Here is a 19,030-nt window from a genome sequence, read left to right as displayed (position 1 = left end):
CTACTTGGTTAAATTGTATCTTTTCTCTTGCTGGGAGAACTGTACCTTTAGCTAGCAGACACATTGTGTGACAAACTGCACGGAACCAACATGCGTGTTTGGCGATTTTTGATGAGCTGTTTAAAAAGATGTCCCTCTGTTTATGCACGCTTCTCTTCAGTAGGGCTTGCTAGATACTTTAGTCTTGCAAGTGCGACTTCACATCTGCACCATGAACGCATCACAGGGATGCAAAGGTAAAAGAGAGGTGTTGAAGGTATAAGCGGGGCGTGTTAGAACGCCACTCCAGATTGATAATAGGAAATAAGAACATTTTCCCTACCCGTGCAGGCTTCATTACTCATAGCAATAAGTTCTGAGGGTCTATCCTACAAGAAGCATTATATTTGTGTAAAGTTTATTTAAAAGAGAACTTTTGTTCACAGTGCATGTGCGGTGGCTCATCGTAGCCCACCTTATTAGCATTTTCTGATAGCTGAGGAATAAGGAGATTGACAGGCTCACTGGTAGAGAAAGAAAGCGATGTGGGAGCCAAAGTGTGAAGCACAGAGGTAGAATCGGAGATTTGCTAGGTGAGAAACAGCAAGAGAATGAAAAGGCAATGAGGAGGAAATATCAGTTATTGCTGCAGAGGGAGCCCAGGGCTCATTCACCCGCCCTCTGTCCGCTCACACTCAGGATGAATGGCTTGTTATATTATGCCTGCCAGCATTTCCTTTTCAAAAGCCACCACTAGAGACACAATACCTCTTCACCAGCCTACTCAGACCTCACACAAAGCACATTATGCTCACAATTTACTACATGTCATTTAGTAATGTATTGCCATTTTAATAGACGTTCTAGTGAAGCTGTAAAGGTCTGTAAATCTAATGATTCAAGATAAATCCATGCCAAGTGACGGTAATGATTCCTTTTTGCTCGTCTGCAGTCGAGCCAGTATGTATTTAACACTGGTTTTAACAGATGTACCCATTATACCCTATTTTGATAAAAGAAAAGTAAAAAAACACACACATAGAAATCAGCAATGCTGTTAGATTTATAATCTCTTCAAGCAAAACAAGTTTGACATTGTTTATTTTTTGGTCATTTTAAAAATTATTTCTATTATTTCTACCCCTCCGTCTGTAGCTGGACCACTGGTATGTCATTCTGAACGGAGCGGTCGAAATTAGCCATCACGATGGGAGAACGGAGACTCTTTGTATGGGCAACAGCTTCGGCATCTCACCCTCACTGGATAAGCAGTACATGAATGGAGAGGTTCGCACCAAAGGGGATGATTGCCAGGTAAAAATAACCGATTTTTACACTGTTATAATTACACTTTTTATCATTGCTTTTATACACTAAGAGAAACTCTGTGAGGGGTTTGTGTTTTCTTTAAAATCTTGCTGTGTTTAAGCATTTTGTGGAAAATGTGTGTCACAGTGCAAGAATCACAAAGTGAAGTCCTGCTTTCATTTCTTCTTTCAAGCGCCCAGTAGTGGTTTGCAATCACAGCGAAATCTACGTGTCAAAACTACGCTTTCCCTTCTTTCATAATCTTCTTATAAAAAGGTGGAATAAGTAAATAAAAGACTTCAAATTCAATACAGCATTTTAGTTGTGAAGACACAGGCGTAGCTTGCGTCATATCTTTCACATCACATACACTAGCAGCCTTTCTAAGAGCCTTGTGGGTTTCACAGAGAAACTTGGTCTTAATATAGAGCAGGAACCTGAAAGGTAGAAGAAACCTAGCGTGTACTTGCAGTAACATTGCCTCTGTCCACACTGGCCAGTTCCTCTGCTGCACACATCATTTCCTGTCTTTATATGCAAAGGAAGTTGCAGAGGTAGGGCTTGGTTAGGCAAATGCAGAAACTGATGATTTACTCAAGGGAAAGCATAGCAAGAGACGATGCTTTAGAGTAGTAAAGACTCGTGCCGTCTTGTCACCGTGGTATAATGGGAGGTTAGTTTAGTTGGTGTCTAATTTATAGCAAAGGTTGCTTCTGCAAAATGGCTAGCTGAGATGATTTTGGACCACCATAGGTACTTTAAATTTAGGCATAGTATCGGGTTTAGTTTTGTTAGTGTTGGACGTTCCTACCTTCATCCGTTCGTCCCTCCCATGCCTCTCCCTACCATCCGTAATTCTACTTCTGTGCTGTTGTTTGAGTACCCGAATGTGGTGCAGAGCAGTATTTTGCTCTACTACAAGTTCATCCGCTGTCCTCATGTTATCCTCGACCAGTTTGTCTGCATCGCCCAGGAGGACTACTGGCGCATCCTCAACCATGTGGAGAGGAATACGCACAAAGTGGAAGAAGAGGGGGAGATTGTGATGGTGAAGGAACACCGGGAGCTGGACCGCAGCGGGACCAGGAAAGGACACATTGTCATCAAGGTTAGTAATTTAAAATGTTAAAGAGCAGCAGAGGGGTCCAAGAACAAGAGCCTGCTTTGCTTTTTGTGTGAACCCAACCTCAACCCCAAAAGATGTTTGAGGTTCAAACGTAGGATCAAGACAGAGTGGCACTCTTTGTTTTTCTTTAACTGACTCGGTACCAAAATACAATTAACCTTTTGCAAGAACATACTCTAATAAAGATGAGACAGGCAGAGACACGCTGAAGGATTAACACCCAAGGTCAAGGTTAAGCTTATAATCATGCCAGAAGCTAATAAGCACGTTTAATCTCACCCTGAGCTTGTAACATGACTTGCTTCTGAAACCAGAAAGTCAAGGTTTCACACATTATCATCTGCTAAAAAAAAAAATACTCAAATGCCCCGTGATTGATTTGAGTACATCATCATTACAAATTGACCATCCCCCTCACATGCATCATCTTGCAAAAATACGAGTGTAGCTGCTCGATGTTGTTCAGTGATTGTTAAGAGACAGAGTTAGCACTATTAGTGTTTGCCAGAGCATTTTTTTTTTTACGCTACATTGTAATGCCTTCCTAAACCCTTTTGATCCTTTCCCTGAATCTCCAGAGGCAGCCCAAGGTATTGATCCGATAATGGGCCTGAACGATTCTCTTGGCTGCTGCTCCAAGGAAAAGCTGCTGGCTCTGAAACACGTCCAGCGGATAAGAGTCGATTCACAAGTGTTAGCATTTCCGCTTCTGTTTTTGGCTTTGTTCTTTTTGTGTCTGACAAAAGGGGATTCTTTTCTAGTTTCTGTTCCCTGTCAAATGAAACATCACCCCCCCGAGAAACCTCTGCTATGGTGGCATTAACAATAACAAACTCACAGAAACAAGAACAGTGACGTTTATACGTCATGGATACTTTAAGTCTGCTGCTTAGGAAAAAAAAATTCCCCTAGACACAGAAATCAGGAATGTAGCCTCGGATATTTGAGGTATTTTATTCTTATACAAATCCAAATTATCAATAATTCAGCAAAAAAAGCATTTGCACTTGTAAAATACTTGTTCTGTGTGTGTGTGTGTCTTTTTTATTGATGGGACACTGACAGCTCTGTTCAATATCTGCACCTTTATAGTTTATGTCCTTGTCACTATTCTGATTGATATCGACACAGCTTATTCAGATTGGTGTGTGCTTGCCTCTCAGATCCTTCGTGACCTTGGACTCTAACTGTCTTACATGTGTATCTACGTTTTTCTCAGCTCATCCTTATGTATATATATTTGTGTGTGTGTGTGTGTGTATTTTTCACCCCAGGGAACACCCGAGCGTCTGATCATGCACCTGGTGGAGGAACCGTCGGTGGTCGACCCCACCTACATCGAAGACTTCCTCCTGACCTACAGGACATTCCTTTCAAGTCCCATGGAGGTTGGCAAGAAGCTCCTGGAGTGGTTCCAGATGGACAGCCTTCGCGACACGGTGAGTGTGTGTATGTGCGCATGCATGTATGACTATCTTGTGGCCCGTGGTCACTTTCTCGCGCACCTTCAGATTTCTATTTGAGTGCCATCACTTGAAAGGACGGTAACCTGTGCCCGTTGGGGTTGCGTTGGGCAGTTGTAATTGGGATGGTTAAGATGTGGGTAAGGAGCTTTCTCATACTTTCGCATGGTGTGTGGAGAGATGTGTGAATGCTTTCACGCAGTAGCAGTAGGTGTGAAAAATGTAAAAAGCCACAAAGTCTGGAAATGGCAAAGCATTAGCATGTGTAGACGCTGCAAAGGTGAAAATGCTTATACAGTTCAAACGGTCTACATTAATCATTCATTATACGGTGGTTCTCTAAATGGCGGTCCCGTGCTTATATTAGCCCTGTTGATGTTTTGCATCCATGCATGTTGATGGAAATCCGCGTGTTGTGCCACTGGCACGCCGATCAATACGAGTTCAGCAAGCTCAGCTGTCTTTGAGCACTGTAGCGAGTGCGTGCCTGACACTCCTGTTGTCCACAGCTACGTTAACCTAAGATTAGCCTTGTACAGTCGATAGTCTTTATGTGGTTGTCATTCAGGCTTATAATCTTCAGCCCCCTTAAAGAGGAACTAATCTTGTAGAGAACAAACACAGAGCGAGAGAGAATATGGAAGATGAAGAAAAGAGAGCATGAGCACAAGTTGCCTTGGAGACACGCACACACACAAACACTCGCACAAAGGAGAGTGAAAAGCGGAGTGTGTACATCGATCCTCTTTATTGATGCATTGTGTTCTACTCTGACCTTTTGCAAAGGTTAGAACAATGTTCCCACCCGTGTAAATTTACAGATGTTATTATTTCCCACTGCCTTTTTTCCCTTCTAATTATTGTGGCAGAAATTAAGCTGTCAACTAGTAGTTAACAGCTTTTCTCTGCAGCCATATGCCGGTTATTATACAGCCTCAGTTTCTTATGCGTTACTAATTACTATGGTTTTTCTTTCTTTCCTCAGAAGCTAAAGATAGATACCGCTATAATTGGACTGAAGAATTAACCGAGTTTGCATTTTGTTATGGTAACAGTCATATTTTTAATCTGCAGCTATAGGTTGTAATTAACGGACTCACATTTCCAAGCATTTCGCCTCCCAAAGTGTCCTTGAAAGTCTAACTCCTGGTAGAGTTCAATTCAAGATGATCTCTGACCTTAGCAAGCAGCATAATTATCAATCACATTTCCTGTCAAAGCTCAGCTGAAGGACTTTGGAGAATGTGAAATGTGAAAACAAATTCACAAGACCTACCTTTGTGTGCTTTGCCTCGCTGTTTCACAGGTAACAAGAATAGTGCTGCTGTGGGTCAACAACCACTTCAACGACTTCGAGGGTGACCCAGCTATGACGCGCTTCTTGGAGGACTTCGAGAAACATCTAGAAGCCACAGTAAGATCAAATAAAGACTGTTAACTTATTTTCCAATCTAGTGCATTTAAGCTCAGAAATTGTGTTAAATAGCCATCATTGTTTTCTCCAATAGTAATAGTGATGTTAGCTTTTATTTACCTCAGCTGCACGCTTGTGTAATTGGCCACATTTTGGCACAATGTCTTGTTTTGATGTGCTCGTTGATTTGCCCTATCAAAGTTCTCGGATTAGCCTTTTCATAAACACTCAACACCTCCAAAGCCCTCTAGCAGAAATCCTTCATTGCATGCAATAACAAAGACATCAATAATTATTTAAATGCTAATTCAGAACAACAAGTTCTTGAAAGTAACAAGTCTGTCTCTGTGAACTCATTAAATTATTTATGCACTTTTTCCTCAGCTTTTATTGCTGAAAATGTAAAATATATTTCAAATATTAAAATCAGCATGGTCATAGCTAAGCCTCACACCTCTAGTTTTATTGGTGTATTATGATAACTCTTTATGGTCTAGATTCCCTGGAGCAGAATGCTAGATAAGGTCAAACAGTTAATGCGTATTTATATTCTACCTCTTCTTTTTTTAAAATTATTATTTTTATCCAAAACTACTTGCAAACCTAAGAATGCGAGCACACATGTAAATGCAGTTCTGTTTCAGTTCATAATTTTCTTATTTTTACCTCATCGTCAGAAAATGAAGGGCCATTTGAGGCTGCTGAACATAGCATGTGCAGCCAAGGCTAAGTGGAGACAGATCACTCTGCAGAAGGCATCTAGGGAATCACCGCTCCACTTCAGCGTGCAGGGCGGCAGTGAGAGAGGATTTGGCATCTTTGTCGAGTCGGTGGAAGAAGGAAGCAAAGCTGCAGAAGCAGGACTCAAAAGGGGGGATCAGGTAAGAGGACAATAAGGAATAGTGTGGTGAAATCCTAATATACATACACCGCTGCATGAAATGAACAATCTTAATGTTTTTATAGTTTACACATGTATATAGGAAAACATGAGCGGTACATATATAGGTCTAATTACTTTTACTTTGCAATCCTGACAAGTACTTTATTCCATTTAAATGCATCCCTAGATGTTAATTAGTCCCTAATTAAACAGTTATAACGAGGACCATCACAGCGCTTCAGTCAACTAGTTCCCAGATGATTATGGACTGTATAGCATGCAGTCACATAATTAAATGTTCTGTGTGATCTGATCCAATCCGATCAACTTAAAAATCATAATAAATATATATTTATTATAATCTTTCAAGTTTTAGCTCTTCCCAGCAGGAGTACTGATCTTTTACCACAGTATATCACTTCAGCATAGTCTCATGATCTGGTTTGTCCAGCGGTTACAAGGTCAGCAGTCTTATTTAGAGGATCTAATGTGACAGTGTTGTTACTGTACAGTGGTCTGTCACACAGATTCTTTCCATTGCTGGCGCGTAATGAGCCTTTCGTCAGCACACTGCAGCCCGTTAATTAGAAAGTCTGATCATGTTTAGTGACTTCTCTAAATTGTTAAGATTTGATGTCTACTAAGGTTTCCGGGGGGGAGGGGAAACAAGGTATTTTGAGACCTCAGAGACAAAGGTGCACGTAGTGGACATCATTGATGTAGAGTGGATGTTAAGAAGCTCTTTGTCTGGTCTGATCAGGCAAAAAAATGCAAATCATGACTTTGAAAAATTATCTCAGTGTTGACAGAATCATGCATTTCTTCTTAAAGGCTGATCAGCATTCAGGGAATGAAAGAGGGAAGTAAAAACAGTAGTGCTATCCTTATCGTCAGTCAAACTGGAGTAAAGATTTATTTCTCAGCATAACAAGCAGGAGCTTGGAGTCTGGTCAGTATTTAGGGAACGGAAAAAGGAACTTGAAACAATAAAGCCAAGTCCTTACATATATCTGCCTTGCAGCTCTCGTTACCTCAAACCTGGACAAAGAGTCACTCATTAAAACGGAAGTTGAGTGGCTTTGAGGGCCAAATGTAAATTTATTCATCAACTCAGCTGGGAGTTGAAGCTTAAATGGCAATAATTACTAGATTAGATTAAGATGATCTGAGTATTAAAGCCATCAACTGTCATTCAAAAAGATATCATTACCAGTTGGAATTTAGTTTCGCGGTATAACTAATGAAGGTATTTGAAGAAGACAGTTCTGTTATAACGGTGGTTAAAGTGAAGGTCTGGCTTCCTGTAGCTGCACATCAGAAGAACTTCATAATGACTCATTTTGTCTGTATTTGTGTCGCTAGCCTGTGTGCTTGTTGTTGACACAGTTACAGATCAGATATTCTAATGCTGAACGTGTCACAGTGAGAAAACAGTTAGCCCTGAGCTATTTTAATCTGGGACCCTTTACTGTTCATGTTGCTGTCAGGGACGCAGTGAATGAGACTGAAATAGTTTGTGGTTTATGAAAGCGCTAGCTTTTGTATTTTTTTTTCACAACCTCACTGTAAGGACTCTTATACTTGATGCAGGTGAACTGCTTTCACATTTTTTTGATTGACTTACTGCTTTTTAAAAACAAACTGCACAATATTCACTTGAAGCAGATTCTTCTCCTCTAAAGGTGGCAAGAAATGAACTCTCAACCGTTTCTTCCCGTTCTGACTCATAGAGGACCAGAGCCACCTTTTTAAGAGATACGCCGAGTTAAGAGAAATAAAAATAATACCGGCTGTGTTTCAGATTTGAGTCCAAGATCTGCATTATGTGTTTGTCACAGTAATTTGATTTGTGCTTATGAGACTAGTGGTCACCCCTGCTGTGCTTCAGGCAGTTTTGATTCTTTGCTGCCATGTTTTTCATTTTTTAATCTATCTTGCTTCAGATCATGGAGATCAATGGTCAGAACTTTGAGAACATCTCCCTCTCCAAAGCTGCAGACATCCTGAGAAATAACACGCACCTCTCCCTCACAGTTAAAACCAACATCTTTGGTGAGTACATTTGGTTGCGCGCCAGTTTTTGACATCCTATCACGAGCTGTAAAAGATGGTAGAAAACCCACGAACGTGTAAAAAAAAAAAAAAAAAAATTAAACAAAGCTACATTTCTCTCTGTTCCTCCACCCATTCAGTCTTCAAAGAGCTCCTTAGCAGGATCGCGCATGAAAAGAAGAATGGCGGCCTTCACATTCCCAAGATCCAGGAGAAAAAAGGCAATCGTTTCTCCATCGCTGACCTTCCCGGAGACATGGAATTCCCCACTGACCACAAGGCCACCCGGAAAATGAAGGCCAACACTGTGTCTGGAGGACGAAACAAGATCAGGAAGATGCTGGAGAAGACGCGCTTCAGTATACTGCCACCTAAACCGTTCAGGTAGGCGTACACATGTGTAAAAAAGAAAAACTGAGAAGAACTGCTGCCTGTATAAGCTTAAAGTAAAATTAAGTATAGAAGAAAATACTGTAAGGCTGGGATAGTGAAAATGGGGAGAGGATTTTTTGATGTTTGCAAAAAAGTGTCGTAATTTGTCACAAAAATAGCATGCCATGAATCGAATGCTTTATGGGAGGGTGTTAGCACATTAGTGAGCTCAAGTGGTTTTCCTTGACAGCTTCAGACAGGGTGTGATTGCATCAGTCCACTTCCTTTCCATTGGTGGTTTTATTTGTACATAATTTTCTTCAGCAGGTGTGCAGTTGTGACTTACTGACTCTAAAGTTTCTCGGTGCCCATCAGAAAGCATCAGCGTAGCACATTTTACCCTCTTCTTTCAGCTCGTGACAGTAGGAAATTGATGACGACTAAAATGCCTGCACACATTTATAGTTAAGTGGTGTTTCAGAGTCCAGTCAATTCAACACAAACTACAGGGACCTCTTCCTGAAAAGATACCTTAGCTGCATGAAATGTCAGATTTTCATCAGTGAGCACCACTGTGGAAGTGCACAGCCTTTCACAGGACCAGCACAGAAGACTTCAGGGTACTGTTGGGTATTTACGAGGAATTTCCATTTCTGGAAGTTTCACAAGCTTGAGAAGCCTGGCGGTTCAGCCTCAGTCTAATCAGCCTAATCTTTCACGTGTTTTCAGCCGGTGTGATGCAGATCTTTTCCAGGCAAATCACAAGAACGCAAAAAAACATTATTATCTCATAAACATTGCCAATCCATAACCAGCCATTGTACTGGCAAGCATCTGCGGCAATCGTGCGGATGAGGCTCACATTCAGTACTCCTCCCGTAACAGGCTTGATTTCATTTGATCATTTCATGCCTCTCCAGGCCTCATTTAAATCCGTACTGTGACTGTGTAGACAGGAACGCTGTTCTCTGTTAATTACAGAGCCGGCTCACTCAACTTTTCTGTCTCGCTGTCTCCGCTCTATCAGTTTCCATCTTCGCAGTGATGTCCACAAAGCCACAGAGTTTGCACGAAAAGTAAACGCGCTCCGTCTCATGACGCAACACACTATCACACGGCTATTGAACTGACTTTGTGCTATCAAAGCAAAAAAGGACTTTCATTGCTTCCTCTTTTTTTTTTTTTTTCTCTGCAAGTTGGCACCATTCAAAAGAGCCTTTGGTTCAAAGGAATAGATGGATGATTAAAGGGAGTGGAGATGAGAATGGAGATGAGACTGGTGATTTGGGTCAATCATGATTCATCAGTGCCTGTTGTGGGATGAAAATTTGAGGGGAGGCCATCATGTGAAGTTGTCTACATTTTGTGTGTCTGTTTGCGCGTGTATGTATGCCTATATAAGACAGTGTTCCGAGGACAGTGCAATTTATAATGTGCAGTTACAATTATGCACACACTCTTACAATTTACAGTTAAGTCAGACAACCTTGTGTTTTAAGACTCAACGGTGCTCTAGCCAAACTGGGTTATTTACGAAGTGATCGTCACGGCGGCTGCTTCTTCTGATCTTGGACGTCATTGTACTCCACTGCAGAGTAGATTTTTATATGACAAGGGGACGCAGGCAGTAAACACGTTGTCTCTCTGCCAAATGAAGATGTCCAGCCTTGTGCATTTGCCTTAATACACATCCCATATTATTCACCCCAGATGATTTACATTGCTTAGATTGGAAAGCAATACACTGAGGTTTTAGCCTCTAGCCTCTATTCAATTTGTCTTTCAAGTCTTTGCTATTTGCATCCCCCCTTCTTTTTGTTACAGTTACATTTGCTAACTTATGATATGACCACAATAACGAGTGTGTTTTTCAACGATTGTGTCTGCCATGACATCCACTTTTTATTGCAGTTATGGCTTTACTGTAAATTGTCCAGGACATTATTACTCTCACAGATACTGATTTACCTTTACAGCAGATTAAACAATAGGAAGAATCCTTTGGACTAGTTAGGTAATTAGCTTTTGTTGCCAGACTGTTAACAACTAGTAAACTGGAGCTTCATCTAATCTAATCTAAACTCATACTTCCTGATTTTTTGGATTGGATGGATATTTAGGTGTGCGGTTTGGTTGACTGACCGTTGATTTTTGGGACTGCACTTTCAGATTATGTGAAAAGTGGTGCTAGTGTGTCATTTGTTTAGTATTTACATCATTTAAAGACTGAGGATGTGAGGAGGCCGGCAAAACAGCTCTACCACTGCTGAGCAGTTCACGACATGCTGGTAGCAGCGATGTTACAATACAATACAATACAACTTTATTTGTATAGCACATTTAAAACCAGCGCTACACCAAAGTGCTTTACAGTAATACATATTGTGCTCATACATTAGCATACATTGTGCTTATACATGTTGTGCTCATCTGGTAAAGAAATGGATGGCAACAATAAAAATGAGTCTCCAAATTAGTTTTCTTTACCCTTCTTTCATGTCAAACTATGTGTAGTTTATGTTGCTGTTAAACTGCATTATATCAGATAGAGGGGTGATCCTATTATTTAGCCTGATATCAAACTGGGTTGACATATGAGTGATCCTCGTGTGTCCTGCTGCTGCTTGCTAACGTCTCATGTTGTGGATAAATCTGTGCTGGCGTTATGAAAGTTGCTGTTGACATTTTTCTGCTTATTTATTTCAGCAAACCTGTCAGTGTCTAAACTTCAGCTGTTGTGTGTCCCGTCAGCCTACATGTTTGTTTGGGCCGTGTGTTTGTGTGAAGAAAGCAGCCTTGTCATACACAGGCATTGTCTCACTGCTACACTGGCATTGCTGAATCACTTCAGCAGAAATCTGTTTTGTTTGTTTGTTTATTTGTTTGTTTGGGTTTTTTTTTTACTTTTTCACACTTTTCAATGTTGTCTCTCTCCCGTTTGCCTCCGCTGCTTCAGGGGCCTGTTTGGGTAAGACCTCTTGCGTAACTCCCCATCCTCCAACCATTTTATTCAGTATCCATCTGTAGACCTGCGCACAGCAGGCAGCCGCATTTTCACCGGCACTGCTGACCTTCAGCAACATGACTAGAGGACTACATTTGTAGGTTTAATTCCTTAAATGCATGAATGCCAGCCTTCGCTTCATTTTCCTAATCAAACAAACTCTGCAGTTACACTTATGTTCAGGGCTTTAACATATTGAACTCAGTTACAATATGTTATACAGCCAAATGTATTTTTTTAGGGTTATTACAAACAGAAACGTTAATGGCTACAAACTGTTTTGGTCCATTTAACAGTCAGAACAGCTGCCATCTAAATACAGCAGATGAGTATTTGTGCTATAAACTAATTAACTTCTTGAAAACTTTGTAATCATCGTCTCCGGCCAAAAATAATTTAGATTTCTGTATATTGGTGCTTGTAATTGTGATCAACAGCAACCCATGCTTGTCATAACTAAACAAAAGAGCCACCAAAGTCTTAGTCTAGTCTTTTAAACCCAATCCTATCACTGCCTGTCTCAATGTCACTGTTGTCTGCCTCCTAAATCTTTTTGTCCTTTTCTTGCTTGTTCTTCGTCCACCTGTGCCCGTCTTTCCATCTCTCCGTCTCGACTCTCTTTTGTTCCATCGTGTCGGTGCAGTGCCTGTCGGCTGGGTGATCCAAAGATTACAGAGGCTTTGCTACAGCAGCGTGCAGCTGTGTTAGTGGAAGCTCTGCATTACTGCACCGTGTTCCGTACATGCTGTACAGACACTCACACCTAGAGGGAAGCTGCGATTAGTATGCAGGCAGACTGGGGTGAACTCTCGCTGTCAGACACTACAGTTTCTCAAAGTCAGAAAGATCCATTTGTCATCTGCAGGATGTTCAATCCCTGCTTTGTTTCTTATTTTTAGCATGCGGCATTTTAAAATTTGCTGCTTTCAATCGAAGCTTCCACAGCTGTGTACAAAGGTTTTCTTCAAAGCTTCAGATGACACATTTTTCATTTGAGGTAGGTTTTTGGAGGCTAAATCCGAACACCCGACCTCTGTTTTAGTGTCTGAAGAGTTACCACCTCCATCACATGCTTCCCAATCAAGGGAGGCCAGAATGAGGTTGTTAATATAAAGGTTAAAGTTCGCATATCCCAGAGTGTAGCTGAGGAGCAAAGTGTAAAGTCTCTCAGACTCAGTGCAGGGTTGCAATCTGTCCAACCCAACACACACAGGAGGAATTAAAGAAGCCAAATCCTAACACTTGTCTGCAAAAGCAGAGCAACCTACACACATGCAAAGTAACGGTAATTATATAATTGACTAAAAAATCCCCACGACTTTCAAATGTGCTCCTCTAAAATGTTCCTATCTGTGCCAGCTATCTGTCATTGTTCTCTCTGTGCGTCTGTGTGTTTTACCATTTGCTGTGTGTCTCTCGCTCTCTGTGAATGCTCCTTATCAGTTCCTGCTATTCATAAAATCTCCTCGTGGACGAATGTCAGCTTTGTGACTGCTGCATATTAAAAGACTCATATAATGATATTGATGTTTTGTGTTTTCATTTTGCAAGAGTAAACATTTTGATTAAATCTCTGTTTTATTCCACGGTGTTATGAGTTGTTATTTATTTATTTTTTTAATATACCCTGAAGATGACGGGGAATGCACTAGTACCTATGCTTACAACTCATGACATTTTTTTTATCCCTGCTGAGCAACATAAAACTTTACTTTTATTATAATTATATTTTAATTCTAGTTTTGTCTTTAATGGAATAAGTCTAATTTTATGTTTCTCTCTTTTCCTCCCCTTTGCTTAATTTCCTCCTCCCTCCTCCCTTCACTACAACCTTTTTCTCCCACTCTGCACCACTCCTGAATTTTGTCTCCAGTGATGGCGGCTTAGTTCAGTCTCAAGATGACAGCATTGTGGGTACAAAGCAGTGCCGTCACAGCGTGGCCATCATGCCCATTCCTGGCAACCTGTCATCAAGTAGCCCAGACCTGCTGCAGCCAGCAAGCAGCGTCCTGGACTTCTCCATCCCTGCAGGTAAGAAAAACACGGTAAATGCCCATCACAGTTAACAGACAAGTTTGCTTGTTCATCTGAAAAAAAAATCCTTAGCAAAATGTTTTTCCTGGGATTTTCTGGGTGTTTATGAAACCGTTTTCCCACCATTCACATTTAGCTGTAATAGTCTCCAGCTGTGAGCGGTTCCTCTAAATGCTTTATGCAACTCACTATGATACAATAATGAAGACACCACATACTCAAATGAGTGCATAATTTGGCACTGGGACATAGCTAACTTTTTCTTTTACTTTCCAGTGATGGATTATTACTGACAAGTCAGTTTCACTCACTTTTTGTTTTGATTTACAGTTTATATCAAAGTTCTGTTGTGTTGTAAAAGTTCTGCTTTTCTCATCTTTCTCAATAAAAGCTTAAATGAAAGTAGCGATGGCGATAATGTGGAGAGAAACAAAAAAGAGCCATCTTTCAAAACAAGCTTTCTGTATTGTCTCTGATTTAAAGCTGTGGGAGGGCGTGCCGTCCTACTAAATTCATTTGATGATGTGCATATATCTCGAGGAAAAACATGTCTGGCCGTTCACTTAAAGTGAAACAGAAAAGTTAACGTCTTACTACAAAACTTTAACTCATAAAAGAAAAGTATCGTCATATATTTGCAGCCTGAGACGCCACTTAGAATTTCAGTTGTCTCGGCCGGAGTTCACGGCTGCTCGTATGAGGAGGCTTGACCTGTGACCCTGACCTTTTTGAACAGTATAAGCCGCTTGTGGAGTTGAAGGACTTGCTGAGTACTGAGCAAACAGCCTGTCACCCTTGAACGCGTCAAGCATCTATCTGCCAAGTGCAGTGTTGTCGAGTGCACTCTGGGGGTGGGTTCATTTTAAGCCTTTACTCTTATTTGTTCACCTTGAGAAACAAGCAAACTCCTCAAAACACTTTCTTGTGCTGACAAAGGAGTTTTAAAGCAAACGCACACATCCTGAGTTGCACAGAGATGTACATGCAGAAATGTGGCTGTTTGACAAGACCTGACCTGCGCTTGACTCAGACGAGTTCCTGAGCCCATAATTATTTAAACTAACACGCAGCATTCCCCGTGGATTTGTGTGTTATTTATGTGTACATTCAGTGAAAGATCGAAGGGGAAACAAGAAGGGGAAAGCGGAAAGAGGCCGAGACAGAATATGGTCTTGATTTATTTCACTAGCCATTTGTCAGTGAGCCGCACACACTCGGACAGACACACGTGCACACGCGCTGTAGTTTGCAGACCTATACATCACATGTGGTTGTGTTATACTAGAGTACAAACACACAACTGTGCCACATTAATCATCCGCCATTAGATCAAATTTCCTTCGGTCCTGCGGCCTCCCATTAGCTCTAATCGTAGAATGAAGAACAGCTTGCAGAAATAAAAACCTCCTTTTCCAGATGCTCTGCAGAGCTTGTAATACCCCCAACAATGCCCTGCCTATGCACTAATATTTCTTTCCCCAAGTCCATACTGGGCAGTAGGTCTAATGGAAAGTGCTGGCTGCCAATGTTTAGGAAAATTTGTAATTTTTTTTCATGTGTTTTGTCTCATTAAGTTTCAGATTGGTTTTCATTTTGATGGTTTTAGACTTTTCTTGGCTTATTTTATAGCATCATTTAAGTTGCACTTATAGAATTTCTTTACTAGAAATGTTTCTTTGTAATAGCAAAGCTATTTTAAATTCATTTTGTGCCATTTTCCCTGTAAGTCACCGCCCATTTTTATCTGAGAGGCTTTTTGGGGTTTAAAACAAATATCATTATTAATAATCAATGCTTAGTTAGTGAACAAAAGCAGGCAATAATCATAATGGAGATGAACTCCAGCCCTGCTTTTACCAGGTATTTGTTTAACTTTTACCACACTTTATGTTGCCCATACATCCCTGCTTCAGACATCACAGGCTGAATCGGTTAGAGAGGCAAAGCCTGAATTGCTTTAGAGGTAGAGTACGAGTGTTTTCTCTGGTGGCTGCTGTTTATGTCTTGTCTCATTTTGCAAAGTGGCATTGTGTCTGCGTGTCTGATGTACAACTCTGCGTGAGGCTAAACCCACAGATGCTCAGTTGCTTCTGTGTCTTTGTGCTGCTCTCGCTCTCTCTTTTTCTTTTTTTCCCTCCACTTCTTCAATCCTTTACTGTCTCTCTCTCCTCTCGCGTGTCTCTTGCTGTGATTTTAAACAGATGTTCTGGTGTCGACATGTTGAGTCATACTCTGCCTCTCTGGTTTCCCATGAGCAGATTCAGGATACACTAGAAACTCAGCTGGTCTTCCCTCCTTTTCTTTTTTCTTTTTTTCTTCTTCATCTGTCATAATGTTTCCAACTGCTGTATCTCTTTGTGCTCCTCCCACACTCTCTTGTGCTTGTAATTACTTGTGTTTTCTCTTTTTCCTCTCTGCTTGCCAAGCTTTGGGACTCTACTGTAAGTATAAGGATTTTTCATTGCCACTGTTGGATAGCCCACCACACACACACACACACACACACACACACACACACACACACACACACACACACACACACACACACACACACGTCTTTGTATCCATGAATGGCGCTCTTCAGGCGCTGTTGCGTGTTGCTGCTTCTTCTTCTTTTGGTTTGTTGTTGTGAAACCTTCCGAGTGTCTGAGTAAGGACACGTCAGTCTGTTTTTAAGCAGTTACCTTTGGGGTGAAGGACGCATGTTCGTAAGATTGATTTTTTTGTTTGTAGACACGGATACTGATATTCAGCCTTAATGAGAAATGCTGGCCCCAGTTGACAGAACTCTTGGTTTAAATCCAAAACCAAATAGTCATATTGTTGAACAGCAAAAAATAAAAGAGGTGTACGATTGGGAGGATATTTGGGCATAAAACAGTTGTGTTTGACCTTAGCTAGTCCGCTCTCCTCTCAGGAACCTGAGCAATCTTGGCAAATTTTCTTCTGCTATCTTGTGACTTCCGACTGTATGATGGAGGGACTTGGAAAAGCTTTGGCAAACAGTAGAAAGGAGGCTGTAGAGGAGGAGGAGGAGCAGACTTGCGGGAAGTGTGCAGCCTTTGTTAGTGCTGTGTTTGCAAAATCCCACGCCTTTCCTTCTTGTGTAGAAACCATCTTTGGCTTCTTGCTGTTTATGTAAATGAACAATACTTTATTAAAGATGGTAATTGATTGGATGTCCGGCCGGGTGGGCACTATTGTCCTCCTGTGTGGCAGGCCAGGTCATAGCTCATCAAGAGGATTAAACACGATTAGGCCCCCTGGATATGATAGCCAGCAATTTATCTGAGGGCTTTCCACACTCTAATCACAAATTACAGCTAATGAGACACAAAGCATTTAGCCTCCAGTCAGCCTTCTCTCAACACCCTTCTGCACATAAACAGAGAAGCTCTCTTCTGCTGCAGCACCACAGAGGGAGGAGGAAAAGCTGCACTTTAAAACGGTCTTTGCCAGCAGAGCGTCAGCGTACATAGCTCCATCTTCAGCATAATAGTCAGCAATCATCTGAATGAGTATAAAAGTGTCTATGTATGTGTTTGCACTTAATGAACACACAGTCAGTAAAGAGGTCAAGAAGGGGTGCTAACATCAAAACATACGTCCGTATGTCGATACGGTTCAATGGAAAATAACAACAACAACAAAAGCTGGCTAAAAATCTGTGAAACAGTGCAGGGAAACATCTGGAACCCATTTTCAAATTAAGCAATGATTCATGAATAGACTAAATAAGCACTCGAGGTCCACAAGTAACGCTCGGTGGCAGGTACAGTTCAGCCGAATCAGCAAGTAGAAATGACAGGAAATAGAAAAGAATTGGTCGCTTTTTAAAAACAAAAGTGGTGACAAAAAACAAAACAAAGAAAAAAGAAAAATGACTTATGCTTATCAAAATGCTGCGCATAAATTAAACCTAAAAAGTGGAAACTGAATCCTTCAGCCTAAACCCACCGTGACTGCGACCACAGCATTGCATCAGATGCATACAGAGAACCGACTTTTTATGTTGAATTTGGAGCTCTGAATCCAAAGTACGCACACTGACTTGTGTACAGATAACAGCTTTCGCCATTCACACACACTCACAGCCACAGACTGATCAGATATCCATGCAAATAAGGGCAGGCTTTGTGTTTTGCCCTGTACCTGCTTGATAAACAAAAAGAAGCCTGTGTGTGTGTGTGTGTGTGTGTGTGTGTGTGTGTGTGTGTGTGTGTGTGTGTGTGTGTGTGTGTGTGTGTGTGTGTGTGTGGATTTATGGTAACGTGCAGAAAGTCATCGCTTACGATCCCCGTCTCTTTCCAGCAAGCTAAAACGCAACGATTGCGTGAACCCGCACACGCTGAGGTTCATGTTGCAGCTGTGTGATAGCTTCATCTGGTTGTCGGACTCTCTTCCCAGTTGTCACTGTGCAGCGTTCATAATTCATTCTTTTAAAGCTCTTTACCCGCCTGTGGCTAATGGGCCGTACCCTCTTCCTTACTCAAACACAGGGATCTTTAATGCAGGATTTCACTCAGGGGGAACATTTCCATTATTTAACACACACAGCACACCATGTAAGTCGCGTGCAGCTGCGTGCAGCCTCGGGAATCTGTTGTAATCACCAACATTCAAAGCCTTTATAATGGACTATTTAACAACAAATAACAGATGCGGAAGTGGCTTCATCCTTTACTCCACATAAGATGTTTCTATAAACCATTTAGGTTTAAATAATAAATTACTGGATTTTCAGTCTTATGCTTTTACATCAGCAGTGATCTAATATTACAGAGTTCTGTCATGCTGTGGGAAATGGAGTGCTAAGGTGAAGACTCTTAACCCAGCAAATATGACGATATGATGCTAAGAACAAACTTACAAGCAGGACACATCACAGAGATAAATTTAGAGATGATTCAAGATGAATATGTGCATATCCAAGGTCAATGCAGGGCTGCCCGAGCCCAATATATCTGCCAAGAAATGAAAGTGTTCTGCAGTCATTTCTGCTGCCCTTGCATTGCATGCATGCATGTTTTTCCATATACCAAAAAACATGCATGCATGCATATGTCCATATATCGTCTTCTGTTTTTTTTTCCATCTGTTTTTTACTTTTTAAGTGTTATTTGAGGCTTTATTTCAAATAGACTGTAGTCTACATATTTTAAAGACAGCATGTGACGTTGTTGATCCAGTTTGATGAACAGAGTCAGAATAAATGTGTCATGTACTAAAGTATCTGCCTTTGTGCACTGTCAGAGAGCCCTGTGACATACTGCAACATTAAAAGCACAGTCACATAAACCCTTATCCCTTTTAGATTTCACCACAATGGGTTTTTCATCCAGTCTTCCTCCCCTCACCACCGACAGGCCGCGGCAGATGGCTGTCCCTGTCTGAG

The 19,030-nt window shown here is 41.2% G+C and overlaps 1 protein-coding gene across 8 annotated transcripts in view; it reads left to right on the top strand.

Moving 5' to 3' along the window:
- Positions 1-19,030, top strand: part of rapgef6 (Rap guanine nucleotide exchange factor (GEF) 6) — a 140,092-nt gene that overhangs the window by 98,978 nt on the left and 22,084 nt on the right. For 5 of the 8 annotated variants that reach the window (XM_063487014.1, XM_063487016.1, XM_063487015.1 and 2 more), the window contains 10 exons: positions 1,135-1,293; positions 2,243-2,395; positions 3,688-3,852; positions 5,183-5,290; positions 5,968-6,171; positions 8,117-8,225; positions 8,366-8,609; positions 11,554-11,565; positions 13,475-13,632; positions 16,062-16,076. In XM_063487014.1, the coding sequence (XP_063343084.1) occupies positions 1,135-1,293; positions 2,243-2,395; positions 3,688-3,852; positions 5,183-5,290; positions 5,968-6,171; positions 8,117-8,225; positions 8,366-8,609; positions 11,554-11,565; positions 13,475-13,632; positions 16,062-16,076 (1,327 nt within the window). The remainder of the gene's footprint in view (positions 1-1,134; positions 1,294-2,242; positions 2,396-3,687; positions 3,853-5,182; positions 5,291-5,967; positions 6,172-8,116; positions 8,226-8,365; positions 8,610-11,553; positions 11,566-13,474; positions 13,633-16,061; positions 16,077-19,030) is intronic. The other 3 variants (XM_063487009.1, XM_063487010.1, XM_063487012.1) reach the window with 3 other exon arrangements.

This window comes from Pelmatolapia mariae, linkage group LG10_11 (genome assembly GCF_036321145.2).
Source record: "Pelmatolapia mariae isolate MD_Pm_ZW linkage group LG10_11, Pm_UMD_F_2, whole genome shotgun sequence".
NCBI classification, from domain to species: domain Eukaryota; kingdom Metazoa; phylum Chordata; class Actinopteri; order Cichliformes; family Cichlidae; genus Pelmatolapia; species Pelmatolapia mariae.
This window is presented reverse-complemented; position numbering and strand designations above follow the sequence as displayed.